This window comes from Epinephelus moara, chromosome 5 (genome assembly GCF_006386435.1).
Source record: "Epinephelus moara isolate mb chromosome 5, YSFRI_EMoa_1.0, whole genome shotgun sequence".
Taxonomy (NCBI): Eukaryota; Metazoa; Chordata; class Actinopteri; order Perciformes; family Serranidae; genus Epinephelus; species Epinephelus moara.
Genome location: NC_065510.1, coordinates 16,264,194 through 16,282,269, shown reverse-complemented (window position 1 = coordinate 16,282,269; position 18,076 = coordinate 16,264,194). Strand labels below are relative to the sequence as shown.

At 41.6% G+C, this 18,076-nt stretch overlaps 2 protein-coding genes across 2 annotated transcripts in view; one reads left to right on the top strand and one right to left on the bottom strand.

The window, feature by feature from the left end:
- On the bottom strand, positions 1-11,463 carry mettl14 (methyltransferase 14, N6-adenosine-methyltransferase subun). Its single transcript, XM_050045132.1, has 11 exons — positions 11,044-11,463; positions 10,382-10,470; positions 8,493-8,580; positions 7,386-7,463; positions 4,671-4,758; positions 4,496-4,586; positions 4,233-4,374; positions 2,872-2,964; positions 1,660-1,776; positions 1,253-1,463; positions 1-478 (listed from the first exon to the last, which is right to left on the bottom strand). Exons 1-11 carry the CDS (start codon positions 11,107-11,109, stop codon positions 177-179), a joined length of 1,365 nt encoding a protein of 454 aa, XP_049901089.1. The 5' UTR covers positions 11,110-11,463; the 3' UTR covers positions 1-176.
- A 1,742-nt stretch (positions 11,464-13,205) lies between these two features.
- The window catches only part of prss12 (serine protease 12), a 29,311-nt gene continuing 24,440 nt past the window's right edge, over positions 13,206-18,076 (top strand). Inside the window, exons 1-4 of the mRNA XM_050045380.1 lie at positions 13,206-13,750; positions 16,088-16,226; positions 17,246-17,418; positions 17,567-17,723. Of these exons, the coding sequence (XP_049901337.1) occupies positions 13,417-13,750; positions 16,088-16,226; positions 17,246-17,418; positions 17,567-17,723 (803 nt within the window). The 5' untranslated portion in view covers positions 13,206-13,416. The remainder of the gene's footprint in view (positions 13,751-16,087; positions 16,227-17,245; positions 17,419-17,566; positions 17,724-18,076) is intronic.

Below are 18,076 nucleotides of genomic sequence, written 5' to 3'. Positions count from 1 at the left end.
TAGTGAAAAGAATGTTTATTCAGACGACACTCGTATAATCATGAAAAAGTATAAACAAAACAAAAAGATTCAAGACTTGACATCCGCTAACTTCTCAGTTGTCACATACTAACCATACCATACCAGTTGCAGATGGGGACTCCTAGCATCAGTCTGGTTGGGATGAACTTTTTGCCCTAGCGAGGTGGGAAGCCCCTGTGTGGCCCTCCCCTGCCCCTGAACCCTCCCCTGTCCCCACGGAAATTTGGCCGGTTTCTTTCACGGCCTCTGTCTCCGCCTCTTCCTGCGTTTGGCCCACCACGTCCCCCTCTGGGTGCTCCGCCACCACGGTCCGACTTCAGCTTAGTCGGGGGAGATTTGGGCCGCAGCCTCTCTATGTCCTCGGTGCAGCCAGATAGGTGGGAGTTAACAAAATATGAGGCGTAGGTCTCTGGGTTAAAGTTACTGTTTGTTAAAGTAGGACCCACGGTCAGCCAGCCTAGAGAGAGAAGACAAAGACGCAACAACGTGGGTACTGAGAATCGAGCAGAAGCACAGAGGAAGACTTGATACTAAAGGCCTTTGCACACTGAGTCTGTTTTCTTTCAGATGCATTTTTTTAAATCAGTCATCTGGAAAGAAAACATTACGCACAGGAACCTTGCACACTGATTCTGATCAATTTTATTGTTCTATTCATTGTGAAAATTCGCAATACGTGACAAAATGGAAAGACACATTTTCTCCTTTCCTTCTCCACAGGAGTTACCTATCTAGCTGTCACCACTCCCTCCCTGTCTTGCATTTGGCCCTGCAGCTGCATGAAAGGGCCGAGCTGTCCTCCCTCTCTGTCTCCACATTCTGTGTGCGGTCTATATTCTCCTGCTCTTCATCACCATTCACCTGAGGGTTATAATCTGACCTTTTGAACGTGAGCTATCTGAGTTATGAAATGATTCTGTGTGCCCTGTTCCTCTGTCTTGTCGCGGATGTGTCCCGCCGCCACATTTTCTTCACTGATTCTTGGTCAAACGTCTCTAAAGGCTTCTGACGGATGTGAAAAACAGAAAATCAAACCTGTCCTGAAAATGTTAATGACAGACGAAGGTTTCAGACTCAGTGTGCAAACATGATTGATACATATTTAAGTCTTATTTATATTTAGACGTGCAAAAATTTTGGACGAATAAAAAAAAAAAAAAAAAACAGACAGTGTGCAAAGACCTTAAGAAACTAAAAGCAAACATACAACAAGCAGGAGTGTCCATCTCACCTGGTCTGATGGTCGAGTCTCGTCCAAACAGGTGCAGCCTCCTGCGGCCCAAACAGAAATGCTCGATTATGTGGAAGATCTCCACAGGCTTCTCTACATTTCCCATCTCAGGCTCCTCAGTAATGATCAAGTCAATGTCCACGTTAGCGTGGATGAAGTCACCGTCAGTGCTCCTTCGCACTGTTCCTTTGATTCCCATTAGGCAGTGTTCCTGGAAGGAATATATTGTATACATCTTAATACACAGTTTAAGCTAGTTTAACATCACGTGTAGAGGAGTTTTGTAGACTTAAAATTGTGTACCTAACATTACATTTTCAGATATGAAAGGAAAACAAATTCCCAAAGCACTTAGATTCTATAATATTCACGTAAACATTGACATTTATTTCACATTTCTGCTGTACCTTGGTCCTTTGGAATACTGCTTTTGGGTCCAGCGCTTTGGTCTTGCCTGGGTTATTCTTGTTGGTCTTGATCCAACAGATATCCTCACATCTCCTAAAGCCCCACTTCCGCAAACACTGAAATGTGTGTGATAAGGGTATGTATTATAATGAATTTAGCATGTTAATATTTTTGATTAATTTAAGAGGAGTCATGCATTAGTAAGACACAGCGCAGGCACAGTAGGGCTTCCCCGACCCATCTACTGTGTGGCACATCACGAAGGAAATCACAAATAATATAAATTCAATTTGAAAATCCGGTGTTTCCAAGGATATGTTTTTTAAACTCCTGGAAAGTGCATCACCTACCCTGTGGTTCTTTCAATTTTACTGACACCACATTTTTGGGTTATCTGCACAGGATATCATGTTTCGCCTTCATGCTGGTTTGGCTGGTTGCTTTCTCTTTGTAGTAGTGGAGTGGTATTCGATATAACAGAATTGTTGTGAAGCCATTCTAGAAAAACAACTTTCAACACATTGTTATCTTACAAAAACCAAGATCAGTCTATCCATTCTTAAAATTGTCTATGCTTAGCTTTTTAGTGCTTTTAATAATGTCAAGAGAAAACAACTTTTTATCATAGATCAAAATGTCTTTAGGTGCAGTCACACATCTTCTCTACCTTTCTCTGTTAACAATATATAAAAGCTCAGTTTAAAACTTGACATTATTTTGCATCAATAGAAATTTCAATATTTGGTTTAATGACCTTTTCCCCTGTGAACCCTGAAGAATGGGGCCTACAACCTGCTCTGGTAAATGCTACAACAAAATCCATTTTCTATCAGTGAGTCAGACTGTGACTAAGTGTTTCTGACACGCTAAAAGTGGACATGTGTCACACCAACAACAACCTTCTAATAAAGTAAATAACACTCTTTGTCAAACAGGTTTGTGAACATGAACTAGAATGTCTCTGCGCAGGGGCTTTAGCCTCAAATAGTCCGGTATGAACAGACTTTCAAAGCCATAAGTCATAACACACGCACAATGCCTAACTCACATGTCAGCTGGACACTGAACCAGTGAGTTGCTGAATGACTCAAAGAATGCTTTGTTGAAAATAACTCGCATGCCTTAAGTTCCAAAAAATTCAGAAGCCAGTAAAGAACAGAGTTAGTTTGTAATTTCATGTGTGATTTGGACTAAATGAGGAGTCATGTTACCATTCTGCCCAAGTCCAGGCCTTCACCAGAGCCACACCAGAGAAAGACAAAGGAACGCAGAGCCGATATCTCCTCAATTTCCAGCTTCATGATCTACAATGGCAAAGAGCAGAAGCAAAAGAGGGGTGGGGGGGGAGACACGATTCCATAACAGTGAATACATCTCTCCTGAGTCACTTTCTATCCCTTAGGCACACCTGTCATGAGACTACAGGAGACTACAGGACAGGTGATTCCAGTCATGTCTTTACATTGACAGGGTCAATTGCAGGGGTCGCATTAACCGGATATTCTCGGTCATTGACCGTTTTTTTTACAACAATGACCGGAAAATCTGAAGGCCGCCGGTCATTTGACCGGTTGCAATTACCACCTCTGCCCACTTGGCGGCGGAGCGCACAGTCAGTGGTTTAAGTGGCTGCTGTTTTCACACTGCAGAGAAAAAGTCATTCATCTGCTTCATGTAGCGTTGTTGACATAACGCCCTGTCCACACAGGCCGCTGAGCAGAGCAGAGCGCCCGCAGAGTAGAGGCAGTGCTTCAGTTCGGCGTCTGGTCTATTTTTCACGGGAGCCGCGAACGCTTCTGTCAAGCTGGATCGAGCGGATCGTACCAAACAGGAAGTCGGACACAGAAAAGACGAGAGAATCCGGCCAATTTTCAAAATAAAATAACAACAGCATGCACTGAGGAACGTGAGGAGAAAATACCGTGTTTATAATTTAAAATAACACAACAGTGCATAACCGAACACATTTTTCAATACCATAATCACTTAATTACAATTTTAATTTTGTGTCACCGAGCCTACAGGCATAACTACATAACGCCCTAGACACACCGGACGCGTTAGTGCCGTCTGGTGTGTCCAGGGCGAAGCCTAATGGCACGGGTGTGTGGATGTCTGTTCATCTTTTCATTCATGTCCTTAATAATGCACACTTTATAACTTACTTGTTGGATTTATTAAAAACGGACGAATGAAAACTAAATGTCTTTGAATATCTTTATTATCATTTAAAAACGAAAAATTAAAATGACCGGTAAAAATAGATTATGACCGGATTTTTATGACCCTGTCGGTCAAAATGACCGGCGACGAAAAAGTCTAGCGCAACGTCTGGTGAATTGAGTTCTGTCGCCCGCTACTGAAAAAGTGTCAGCACACTACTATTTATTTGCTCTCCCTAAGTTATTAATATTTTTGTTGCGAGTCTCTCAGTGTGACCACTGCTTGAAAAAATATCAACAATCCGAATTAGAGCTGGTCAAGAATGACATTTAGCTGAGCAACGTGAGATACTCTCCAACAAAGCTATTCGGTACTGCTCAATGAAAACCAGTCTGACATGTCAACATACATCATCCCAGGTCCAGAAACGTTCAGTGTGGCTGATGCCTGATTCTCTGTAGTATTCTTCTAAAGGTGGCTCGAGGAGAATTACATCGAACTTGCACTTCAAATCCTGCAGGTCAAAGTGCTCTGGATCGGCCTGGAGGTACCTAAACACACAGACACACGCGCCTTAAATAGTCTTTTGAATTCAAGATATTTCTCTGGCTGTAATCACGTTGACATTCGTGTAACTATCCACTCTAATATTCATGTCATCATTTAACATACATGGGAGGGGTGTTGGTGGTGGAGATGAGCTCGTCCTTTAGTCTGATCAGCTCTCGAAGCTTGGGGTATTCTTCAAATCGGTCAGCCAACCCTGAATCACAGAAAACAGCCAGGTCAAGACCACACACGAGCACGCACATGTACATAAAACAATCGCACATGAGCACACACTCACCAACATCTCTGATGAAGTTTTGCGGCCTGTGGCCTGTGTCAACAAAGTGCTGACAGTAGTCATTGTGAGGGTTCAAACTCTGGGTGCCCTGAAAATAAACGAATGAATTAATGACTGAAATAAGATAAATAGGATGAGCAGGAGAAAGAGTAATAAAAAAATATATCTGCATAAACAGAGACAACATACGTGGACGTTTATTATAGCATTTTAATACAAATTTGATACATGAGATTGTAAAAATCTTAATAGAAACTGCAATTTCTAATATAGGCGGCATGGTGACGCAGTGGTTAGCATTGTTGCCTCACAGTTCTTGGTTCGAACACAGGGTGGGGCAGCCCTTCTGTGTATGGAATGTTGGGCTGTTTTGCCGGCAAGCTGCGAGCGTTTAGACACACAGAGCCGGATTGGCGAGTTGACCCGAGGTGCCCAATTTTCCGCCTCGTAGGGTAGTCATATTGGCGGAACCGTTTTAGTTTAAAAGACCGAGGCGGCCTTCCGCCACGGCAGGGGCTGTTGATGACTTGTGGGAGGAGCTGTTGATGACGCCGCACGTGTGAGCCACTGGCGGTGGACTAACAGCAAACAGCTGATAGCAGGAATCAGTGAGCAGCTAGTAGCAAGAGGGAAACGCAAACCTGATAGACACTGTAAAGATGAGCAACTGGGGAGACAAGGAGTTGCGCGCCCTCCTTGTCCTCGCAAACGAAGAGGCCATTAACCATCAAATGACAGGAACGGTGAGAACGGGCTGACTTACGAGAGAATCGCAGAAGGACTGACCAGCCGCGGCTTCCCTCCCATGTCACTGTTTACATCACACGCTGAGCTACGCGTTTTGTTACTTGCTCACGCCCCCCATTGCCCCGAAAAAGGCGTATTCTGTATAAACAAAAGTAGGTAGGCGGCATTTTGCTGCACTCCCCGATTTTGTTTTTATTCTGCCAATGCTGAAAGAAGACTGATTGGGCTTTCCTGCAAATTTGCACACTTCCTGTTTAAAAAGGGCTTCAGTGTCAGCTGAGATAGGCTCCAGCCTCCCCACGACCCCCAACAGGATAAGCATTTACAGAAAATGAATGAATGACTGCATTTCTGATATACATACATATTTTTTGCAAAATCTAAATAAATTTCTAACTTTTTTTTCATAGGAGAAAAAAATGATTTTCTAAATGAAGACCTTACTTTTATTTCTCAGTGTGACTGACGAATTTGATCCCTACTTAAAATAATACATTGTACATACGCTCTTCACTTCAACAAAAGCAGATCATGTGTACTGTAATGACATGCTGTCTTTGTATGTGCGTTGTGACAGAGGCTTTTAGTCACCCATTACCACTGGTTAGGCATGAATAGTTTCCATACAGTGAAATCACACACTCTGGCTCAAACTGCTTCTAACCAGTGCATACAGGCTGTGACACTCAGTACAGTCTGAAAGTACAGGTTGATGCCAGGTGACCCATGTGACTAACATTCCATTAACATGCTCGAGCTTAGATAGAAGTCTGCCATGTAAAACCTGTCCTTCCAGTTTTGGAACCCAAATTTCAAAGTCTTATTTATATCACTGTTCAATGGTTTGTGGTGTGAACAGCGGACTGCTACTTCATACATACACTTGATGATAACATGGTAAAAACTTTATCTTTATGCTAGTGCTTTTTTTTAGTCTTTTAAGTCAGCCAAATATCCCAGCAGGCTTCATATTGCACCATAGTATCACACCACCAGGTCCATTCAGAGCATTTTGTGAATGTGGGAAAGTCTGGATGTATTGTTCCACTCTAAGTAGTCACTGCAGTTGATACTGTTGGTGCTGGTGAAAATAATAAGGACATCAGGAATTGCTGACATGTGCAGTGTGTGTTTATGACCTAATTTCCCTTGGCGTAACCACATTTCACTTTCTGGTTTACTATCATTATTTACAAGGTGAAAGCAGTGGGTGGACATATGACAGCAGCACACTGTTCCTGTTCCAAAAATGCTTTGAATGTACTGAGGTGTCAGGGAGTAACCCAGTCTGATCATTTGTGAGATTTATCTATTTATGAGGCTCTTCTTCCTGCTACTCTTCTAGAAATGTTACCAGTCATGGCTAACAACTGCTAACTCAGAAACACCGCAATGGCCATTACTAACCACTTTAAGGATTTTTACCATCAGTTTTGGTTGATATTTTATACAGGGTGTCTACAGGTATCAGGCAGTTAAATTTATTTCTTTTTAAGACCAGTTCAGGACACATTTTAACCAAATTTAGGACAGATTTTTGGACAAATCATATTTTATTTATTTAAGCATCACAGGTAAGCATTGCAGGCAAGTAATATATCTGTGGTCTTGTGCAGAGGTAAGTGTGATGTAGGAATATGGTTATTGAAGGTTAAGTCAGTCTACATTTTGCCAGCAGGTCAGTGCAAGTATTAAGTAAAATGACAGTAATGACAGTACAGTAGTTTCATAAATAGAACCTTAAAAAATGGATAAACGAAATTGGATGAAATGCAATCACAAATTCAAACTTAAGACTATTTAATGACTTTCAAGGCCTTATTGATGTGACATTGAATTTAAGACATTTCAAGACTATTTAAGGACCTGTAGAGACCCTGTTATGTAGCTATTAGTGAAACAAGATATAAAATAAATATTAAAAGAGACACTGTGTGTGTGAAAGAAAGAGACAGTAAGTTTTCCAACCTTAAGGAAAGTACTTGAGTCCTTGTACACCTCCTCATATGGGTTGCTGTCATCTGGCTGCTGCACCTCCACCTCATCCTAAAACAGGAAAATACAATGAGGTTCATATTTTTGTCAATGAACAGAACCTTTATCTGCACATGATGTAACTGTGGTTAGGAGATGAACACAACTGAGAAGAAACTGGCCATAAAAGCAATGAATGAAATCATAATTATGATAACGTTACTACCCATTGTGGAAATAAAAAAGAAGAGATGTTAGGATAACAATGAGAGGGAAATACATAACCTGTGTTAACGGGCTAAGAGTAAAATAGTCAAGATTCTCATTTTCAAATCAGTCAATGGAAAAACAAAAAGCAAGGCCTTTAAAACCCCCTTGTTCTGCCTACATATAATATTCACCGGTAAACCTCATATTTCACACTGTCCAGAAATATTTAAATTACTCAACCCCACACCCTAAAATTATAAAGAATCAATCAAAATGTCATAAAAGCTTCTGTTGGGTAAGAAACAGGACAAGAAGGACAAGTTTTGGGTGGTGGCTGAATTTACATTCATTGCCTGCAGCTACCACCTCACAATGCCACATGGAGCAAAGTCGCGCACAGTGACCTGCACACAGGACGTTACAAAACAAATATTTATTAGATAAATCTGTCGTTTGGCCAATATTTGGAGTAAATAATTAAAAACAAATCTCAGCACTAATTTTGGGACTAGTTTTACAGGAGCAGAATCACAACCTGAAATCCTCAGGCAGGTGCTCTCTAAACATTCCCACTTTCCAAACAAAAGACAAGGAGGGAGCACATCTTTGTTTCTGGTGACCTGGGGAAAAACCTGCCTGAGAAGATGCAGTTTGTTCAGTTTGTGTAAGTTTTAAAAATACCCACCCATACTTATTCAATCACAGGCGTGTCCTGATTTCAGTAGTCAGTGTAACATTTGTTTTGACAGTGTTATATTTCATCGTACAGTGCAAACCGCAGAGTTTATTACTGTGCACATGACAATAAACTTCTTGAATCTTAATCATGTTTATTATCAATGTACAATAGGGTGGAGGCTTATTTAACTCATGTAGATGCATAATGCTCACCTTTTGTTCTTCCACAACTTCCTCTGTATCCTCTCCCTCTGTCTGTGCCTTCCTTTTGGAAGGTACGGCTAAACTGTCAAATGAAGACCTGCAAAACACAAACAACACATTTCAAGATTCTGTGCATCACTTAAGCACACAATTGATATTTAAGCACTGACAATGACAAGACAAAAACATCAAGCAAGATGGACAAATGTTTACAAAAATATGTTAGAGAAGAAAGGACAGGAGCTGTTAAATGAAGAAAAGTAAGTGAATTTAATGTGCTCAACACGTGCAATTACAAGGAATAAATTATCTCAAGATGTACCAGGCCTGCGCAGATTCGATCACCAGCGATTGGCGCACAATGCATGCCAGTTAGATTGGTGTTCAACTTTATCCTGACTTGTTGTGACATAATACAAACATAGACAGCGCAGTTTTTAGATCCAGGCGCTGCAATTGGTCTCCACAGACTGCAAGACCCAGAGCATGATGGGAAACACCTGGCTCTCACCTGATAGAAGAGCTGATTGGTTTCAATGTTGACTCAACAAGATGACATTTAATATAAATTCTTAATCTATGTTGAATGTGAGAGAGTTTGATTTTATTTGTCTGATCTGAAGGTTTATTCTGTTAACAGAAAACATGTTGTGTGACTGATGGTGACGTCTCATAATCAGACTAAATACATTCATCATAAACTATGCATATATTAACATTGGACTGTTTTAATTATTGAGGTATTTAGCAACACAAAGACTTGTGGTCAGTGGGACGTAAGGATTCTTAAAATCACATCTGCACAGATGTGAAACCCTGATTATATCCGACTGATCTTTAATGAAAGTTGTGTCTTGTATTTTTTCCCTTGAAAACACTAATCTAATAGCCAAACACAATTAATTTAGCCTTAACAAGAGTTATCTACATAATGGTATGAGGTCAAGTTGCATATTATTCTTGTAACACTTGTAACTCCTTGACTCTTGTTTAGTTTTCTGATCTATCTAATTTTGTGTGGATTTATTATGCTTTTTTGGATAAATTGAAAATTCTTTTGAAAAATGCTTTTGAATGTTGTTAAAGAAAAAATACTGAAAAACAAAAATGAAATAACTGTGATTGATAATTGGTCATGTGACCCATGTGTATTTAGCACACCTGTGAGTGCTCCTGTGTTTCTGTTGAGCAGACCTGAAGAAGCCACGGGCGAAGCGTGTTGTTCGCTCTTAATAAAATCATAGTAAATCAGTTCAGTGTGCGTTGATTTTTGTTAAGATTTGAGATGTTCCTGCGGCCGACCAGCACCTGATACCTGAGACTGGCTGTGCAGAGGGAGTTCTGCTTACTTACAAATAATTTAGCCTATGTAGTTGAGGGAGGCAGGTCTGCTCTGTAGCAGTAAACTGATGTGACGCTGATTTACATGACAGTTCATGTAAAATGGAGGTTGAACTGTGAACATATATTACAGATCTCCTGGAAAGCATTTTAATAGGCTACTCCGTCATAATTAAAACTGAAGAAACTGATATTTGAGTCTTATAATAGTTTCATAAATCAGCATCAGATCTGACAGGATGTGAGTGTTTCTGTGACTTCCTGTACAGACTGAAGGCTGCTGGAAACTGTCGGGAAAGTGTCCGACTTCACAGCAGCCTTTTGTCACCTCCACCTGCTGCAGCCGCCTGATTTTGTCCACTTTCCAGGCAAGGCATAGATAATCTCGAAACCAGCCTTGTGGCACAGAGAACCCAAATGGGGCATAGACTGGTAGCGCAACTATGTATTACATGCTTGGCACCTCTTTGCTTTCAACTGCACCCCTCATTTTCTTTTTCACTGTTATTGCTGACCTGCTGGGGCAGTCTTTCTTGCACAGTTCAATCATCTCTTACCTGCATGTTTCTCTTGTCTCCTCAATCTCCTTTAGCTCATCTTTGCTGTTAAGGACAGCTCCGATACTGTCTGCACTTTCAGCTCCCAACTGCAGTTAGAAAACAATGAGAAAATCAGTGTTAAGTCACATATTTTCAAACTGTGTTATTGTCTCATTTATTATATAATGCATTGCTGTACTTAACGTTTTCTATCTCTTTGTTTTGACCTGCTGTAATGTGGCTATAGCTTCAACACTTTCCCTCGCCATAAAAACCGTTATATCGTTTGTATATGTAGTGTAAATTAACCCTGGCAGATTTTCCCTGTGTGTATTCTCACTGACATGTCGTGCAATTATGTCATCTGTGTCCATGTTAACTATATTGGCTCAAAAGGCTTCAACATGTCAACATAAAGTTATTTGCCCCTGCAGTCCACTCGAGGGCGACCAATATAAATGTTTGGCGGACAAAAGTCAGCTAACTTATAATCACCCGTGGACAGAACACTGTCCTTGTTAACAACACAGTCCACATTGTGTGTTCCATACAACATTTCGTTAGGTAGCAGCGCCACAGACGGTCGATACACAACCTTATAACTTGAGTTAGCTAATTGGTAAACTTGCAAGATTAGCTACGTGCTAACAACAACAACAGGAAGCTAACTGTGCACTTGCCTGTTGCGCTAAAAGCTGCCGCCTAAGTTTTTGTCGCTCGCGAATCTCTTGCAGTCGACTGTTCATTTCTTCAGCTTTAATGTTTTCCAATTAACAATATAACACCCTTGGTCGTTGTTGCATCGAACCGTTTCATACAAAAATGTGATTAGCTACCTAAAATAGTAACCAACACACGGCTAATGAGAACAGCCGCTAAAAATCACAATGGGTATGCTCGGTACGTTTACCGGGGCGCTCCGGTTTGAGTTAGCCGGTGGAGTTCGCCGCTAAACTAAGGTGTAAAAGACATCTGGCTGCGACTGATAAATAGCTGTTGTTCCGTCTATACACACTGTGGTGCTTTCTGAATCTGCACTACTCTCGGTAACAGGTTTTGAGGCGGTCAACCGGCAGTTCATCCAGTCAACTCCGCCACACCTGAGTGATATCGGCGTACGCCCGATTATATAGAGCGCACACGTTTGAGATTGAATGGACGCAGTGTGATGATGTCACCAGACAGGACGCTTGTGTTTGACGTTAACATACGTCCAATCTCCTCCAATCACAGAATACCGTATTGTCGACACTAGAGGCGCTATGTAGCACATTTTAGTCTGCCAGTATTTGTTGACTGATACAATAAGGGAACTGTCGTTTAAAGATAATACCCAGCTAATTATTATCTTAGCAAGCTGAATAAGGACATGGATGTAATAGTTCATTCTGTGTAGTACTCCCAGAAACACCTATCTTTGCACTGTGCCCGCACTAAAAGGCTATGGAAGGATCTGAGTAGCCTAGATTTGTTATTGATAATACTGACTGATTTCACTTCATGCTTAGAGAATGTTTTCTTTGGTTTCAGTAAATGTAATGTCAATAAAACAAAGAACATTATATTATTAATCTAATCATTATTTTTGGCAAGATCTCATATCAGCAAATCCAAGTTTAATAACTTTAAACCCTTATTTATTTGAAATTTGAATCATTTGGCATTTCTGTTTCTCTTTGCTTGTTTTATTGTCATTAATTATTAGCACTTGGCCTATACATGTTTAGTTTGTGATTGTTTCATGAAGACCTTTAAAAAAACAGCACACTGCCTGTCATCAGATAGAGGGACAGAAAGTGATTTAACTCATGTTAAATCATTAAACGTCCACCACCGTTCTGCATCATCAAACTGCAGCGTCTGTGCTGTATATGATCCCTCTTAATCAGCCTAGAACTAAGGCCTTTTTTTTTTTATTACAAACTTAATTATAGATCTGTGTGCGTGGATCATAGTGGCTATGATAAGAGAGGTTGAATATGGGAATATATACTGCAGAACTTCAATTAAAAGCCCAGTCCCGTTTACTAGCCTGGTGTGGCTACAAATTTTACAAATAAAGGCCTGTCTCAATTAGATGCCTGGTCTGGTTGATGTTAATTTCTTTCTTTCTTTTTTTTCTATAAAAGCAGGCTGCCTCAAAGTCCATCCCCTAATCACCCTGCAAGTTATTCATATTCCTTTAGTCTGTAAGGGTCCTCAAATCAAAAGATATAAAAGGGATTTTCATAAAAATGGATCCAAGTTATAAATATTGTTTAAACAGGATTAAGTGGTGTTGTGTCAGTATGCCTGATGCCATACTCCTTAAGTGCCATAACTTTCTCTGTCTGTCCATTGGACAGATTTAATATGGACACAATTAATATACATTTTGGTTTGAATGAACAATTTTATTCTCGATCTTTGCTGAGCAACAGTTTTGTGAAAGGAAGGCCTGTCCCAATTATAGGCCTGTTGATTTCGGTGATTAAGGCAAATAGTAGCCCGGGCTATTAAGTTTAAAGGTAGGCCTATATATATATATATATATATATATATATATATATATAGGAATGAATAGGTTAGTATTGAAAGAAATTGCCAGGAGTCATAATAGGAAACCTCACTGGCTGATTAGGCTATATATAATAAGGCTAATGGGCAATTTCTCAATTATTCTCAGGGAATAACTTGCCTATACCTAATAATCACATTATAGCTACAGAATGGGTCCCCCTCTGTTCCCTGTACATTTTCTAGGTAGGCTACCACAGTTTATAATTATTTGATTCTGTTTATTAAATCATATAAAATCGCCACTAATACTTCAGTAGCTGAAAAAGACTTCCAGCATAGCCTCTATGTGATAGAATTTGCGTTAGGGGGCTGCCTGCCCATTAGCCCACGCAAATAGGAGTTTCATTGATCCGCGTCGTTTCTCCTCTCCCGGTTCACAGTCTGGTCCCACGGCAGGACGATGAGGCTGACTGAAACCCGTCTCCTCAGCTGATGATAAAAGCCACTGATGATAGAAGCTCCTGGTTTCAGCTGCCTACCACCAGAGACCTAACATGAATTTGGCATTTCTCGCTCTAACAGCCGCGCTTTTGGCTTCGAATAGCGGCTCCAGTTATTCCAGCAGCGTCCCTTCATTCATCCTGCCGTTCACTGACTGCGTCCAGAGCCGCGGTAAAGACGGCTTCTACCAGGGAGCGATAGACGTCACCGAGTCCGGCACCCAGTGCATGAACTGGACCGAGGTGTCCGGCTTCAAGGAGCGCTACCCGGGCAAAGGAATAGGAGAGCACAATCACTGTCGCAACCCGGATGGCAGGATCCGACCCTGGTGCTTTTTTAGGAACCACAAAGGCAGAGTGGACTGGGGGTACTGCGACTGTAAACAAGGTAAACACGCAGGCCTATAGACACACTGTAATGGGCTACTGTATTCTATAGGGATTCATACTGTAGAAACATGTCGAAAAAATGAGCTGGACACAGAGGAAATGAGATCTCCAAATACACTGAATGATAATTTAAAAGGCAGTGCAGGCTGCCACAGATAGACTAATTCCAAGTAACTTATTACATAGCTACTATTTCAATTTTTTATTTCATCTGATGAAGAGAAAACTCTGCAGCAATTTTGGCTTTGGTGTGCAGCTGTGTTAAAAACTGTCCTGCTCCAGTTGTGTTCAACTCAGGCAGCTCATGCTGAAGTAATTAGACAGCACAGGACACACCTTCATTGTCCCAGGTGTGAGTGCAGTGCACGCAGTTGGCAAGTCTAAGCACATTTGTGCTGTAATGAGTGCACAGGTATTTGCTTATATGGTGTGTTTGGGAATTACACAGTCACAGGGATCACCAGTGTTAAAGTGAGTAGGTGACGTGAAACCTCTCTTCTCCCATTAAAATAGTTTGACATGGGGAGCACCACATCATCAATGCCCATCAAGTACTCAGACTTGAGATACTAAGTGTTGCTAAAGTGAAAAGTGAGGGAGAAGAGGGCCCTACATCTCTGGATTGATGAAAGGTAGAGAAGGTAGAGTAAGGGAGTGGTGAAAGAAATAAGAGTGTGTGATTTCCATCTGGCACAAGACAAGCAGCCTGTGGTATTTTTAGTCTTGTAGTGTGCCGGCCCAGTGTGGATAAATTATCTTCCAGTAATTGATACATGGAATTGCCAAACATTGGTCCAATTATTAAAGGTGTTTGTACACGTTTAGGAAAGGTGGCCAAATTTGGAGTCCAAGTTCAGTTCTTTCTGTGTTTATGACCTTTGGTGAGGAAACAGACAGCTACACAGGTGAATGTCTAATTTTAAAGGTAAAGTGTGTAAGACTTAGAGGACTTTAGTGCCATCTAGTGGTGAGGATTGCAGATTGCAACCAACTGAAACTTGTGATTGTTCAGGAGATTTTTACCAGGAACCGAATCATCTGCAGAAGTCTCTTCTTCTCCAAAACAAACCAACCAGGTGATTAAAACAATTAAAAACACTGAATAAAGCAGTTTCACGTTAAATATTAGTGTTTCTCCTATGCGTGTCCCAGCACCTGCTGATGTTTGCTCACCTTATTTCTGATCCAGACATTCAGGAGGTATTTACCATGAGCCGAATTATCCCTGGAGGTCTCTTCCTCTCCAAAACAAAGAGACCCAGTGATTTAAACCAGAAAAATCACTGAATAAAGTTACAAAAAAATCAATGTTTTTTGGGGCTGCGAACTTTGGTGGCCAATGTGGAAACACTAATGATCCTAGCTGGAGCCAGTGTTTGGTTTGTCCACTCTGGGCTACTGTAGAAACATGGTAGTGCAACATAACCAACTCAGTGGATGAGGTGCAGCTCCATAGATATGAACAGGCTCATTCTATGGTAACAAACACACAACGGTTCTTATTTTCAGGTGATTTTACACTGAAGAAAACATACCTATTATGTTATATTTAGTTAGAGTCATTCTCTGTTGTTATAATAACCCAAATATATCATATAGATACACATAAAACAATTAGGTTACTCCAAGACTTAAAACATGCACCCACACACACTGTAACCATGGGGAAACTTGAAAACACACATCTGTAAAACAATCAATTCTTATTAGGTTGTGGCTAGATTTTAATCAGTGGTAGCATCAGTTGTATGGCAGTGGACCACACAAAGAGAAAGATGTTTTACTCTCTGCTTCCTGGATCACTCAATCTGTCACTTGCTGCGACAATAAAAAGGACAACCAGAAGGACAAAGTCAAACAGTCAAACAGCCACTTTACTGTCTTATACTGTATGTACTATTCTTAAAAGCTCTAGCTCTTTATTGTTGTTTCTTTTCTTTTTATAGACTAGTTGTGATGTGACACACATGAAACGTTAATGAACTGAAGTGCATTTCTACACACAGCCGCTTTGATGCTGAGAGATTACTTGGATCACTTATAAGACAGTTGTGAAATGTATATGTGCTCCCCTGTCGTCTTTACAAAATCAAATACAGCTTGCCTTCTTTTTTCTCTTCTTTTTCGCCTTGTTGTCTTTTTTGCCTCCCAGTTTTGCACCCACCTCTGACCCCTCTTTTTCTTGTCTCTCATGCTGCTATCTATTTTTCTCGATGCCCTACTTTTAGATTTTGATATGGTGTGACAGATCTCTTTTGTATCATCTTTTATCCCCCATTTTATATGTGTTTTAGTATTGAATATCTACTGTTCTCCACCTCTCTTTCCATCCCAGGCTCTGTACGTCTGCAAGGAGGTCGCTCCAAGCTAGACGGCAGGGTGGAAGTCTATCTTGGAGGGGTGTGGGGGTCTGTCTGTAGCGACGACTGGGGCGATGAAGACGCTGCAGTGGTCTGCAGACAGCTGGGCAAGGGGTGAGAGAGCACACATGCACACACATGCGCTCAGACATGCACTTTTTACTGCTCTGTCCTTCTTACATACGTATTCGGACACAGGTGCAAGTACACTCACCATGTGCCATATAAACTCACAATGTGAAACTGCCTGCAGAGGTCTGACATGTGGTAAGTGAGTGATGGAAGTTTGATGGGAGAGTGGGAAATTCACAACACTTGAGACATACACATGCATGCGCTCTTGCCACAGTCTTTGTACTTTTCTCCTGTGACCCTTGCATTCCAACCCCCCATTCCCCAGAGGTATTTAAATACCTTCAGTGCTCAGCTATTTACCTTGTTACCAGCTCTCTCTTTGCCTCTGTCCCTGTTTCTCACTCACATGCTCATGATGTGCGACTGTGTCTTAAGGTCTTTGAGAGGCTTGCTTGCTAGAACAGCCACTGATACGCCGGGTCTCGAGGGAGCCTGTAGACGGATCATACATATCGACAGTATTCATAAGCTGGGGTGTAGTCAGCTGAGAAAGCGTCTTATTTCCCTGGAGAACAGAGGCGTTCTGTGCACTCACTACACATGTTGACACTAACACCAGCGCTGGCACGCATGCTGACGCGAACACATGCCTGTGTGTGCATATTCACACAGGAGTCAATGAAAGTCCACAGCGGAACAGAAAAGAGGGCAAATGTCAGCCATATGTCAGCTGGAATCGTTGGTGATGACTTTCACGTGGCCAGTTATTGAAGCTGTTGGGTGTAAAACTGCTGACCGTGTTGGCCCTGGAATGGCAAATCATGAACATACAGATGGCTCAAGGTTACTGCTACCAGGCTAAAAGGGCTTCTGTACTTTTCTCCTCAGCCTGGCTGCAGGATTTATCTCAAATGACATGTTGACATAATGTTCACATTATTTTATTTTAACAAACACCTCTTATCAGATGAGACTGGATCTGTTGTTTGTTAGTTGCGAGTTAAAAAATTATTTCAGATTAGGAAAAGTAACTTGTTTGCTTATTGATCCCCTTCCAGGATCTCAGGTCGTGCACGTGCAGTTCCCCTGTTTCGTCCAAGCATGGCCAAGCTCCATTGGAGGGCGGTCCATTGCCAGGGAGAGGAGCCAGACCTGCTCCAGTGTCCTAAGACCACCTGGAATGGAGGGGAATGTTCCCAGGCTGCAGCCATCACTTGCGCACAGAAGCAAGGTAGGCACTCCTCATGAGGAATTACATGTCTGTGATGGATGGATAGAGGTTTGGATATGGATGATATGAGATCTGATAAATCTCCAGCAGCCTGTATAGATTCTTTAAGCAGACCATGTGAAAATGTGTGTGTTTGTGCCTCTGTTAGTTTCAGCAGTTGTGACGCTCCCTGTACGGCTGGTGGGAGGTCGGTCGGGGTCAGAGGGCACAGTGGAAGTCTTCCATGCAGGGCAGTGGGGCTCCGTGTGTGATGACCAATGGGACGACAGCGATGCAGAGGTGGTGTGTCGACAACTGGGGCTGAGGTGAAGGGGCACCCACACACACACACACACACACCCACACAAAATAACATCATATTCACATTAATTCCAATCACTTATTAGCATAAAGGAAATACATTGTGAGTATGAGGAAAAAGAGGGTAAAGTGTGACTGAAAGACAGACTAGGAAGCAAGAGATGAGTAGATGTGGGTGTCCAGCCGTCTTTCTCTCCCTCTGTCTCCAAAACTATGAGAAGTATTCTTTCCATTCGGACACACACAGAGAGAGGAGCGAGCAGTAAAGAACATCTGGGGGTCAGATAATGAATCAGGCTCATTGTTCCTGCATGAATCTAGTACCACAGAGATATGCATATTTAGCTACACTGCACTC

Coding starts and splice junctions, on each gene's coding strand:
- mettl14 (XM_050045132.1), bottom strand. CDS start 11,109: ATGAACAGTCGACTGCAAGAGATTCGCGAGCGACAAAAACTTAGGCGG. Junction 8,581..10,381: donor GAGACAAGAGAAACATGCAG/GTAAGAGATGAT, acceptor TGTGTTTTGCAG/GTCTTCATTTGACAGTTTAG. Junction 2,965..4,232: donor GTTTCTGGACCTGGGATGAT/GTATGTTGACAT, acceptor TTGCCATTGTAG/ATCATGAAGCTGGAAATTGA.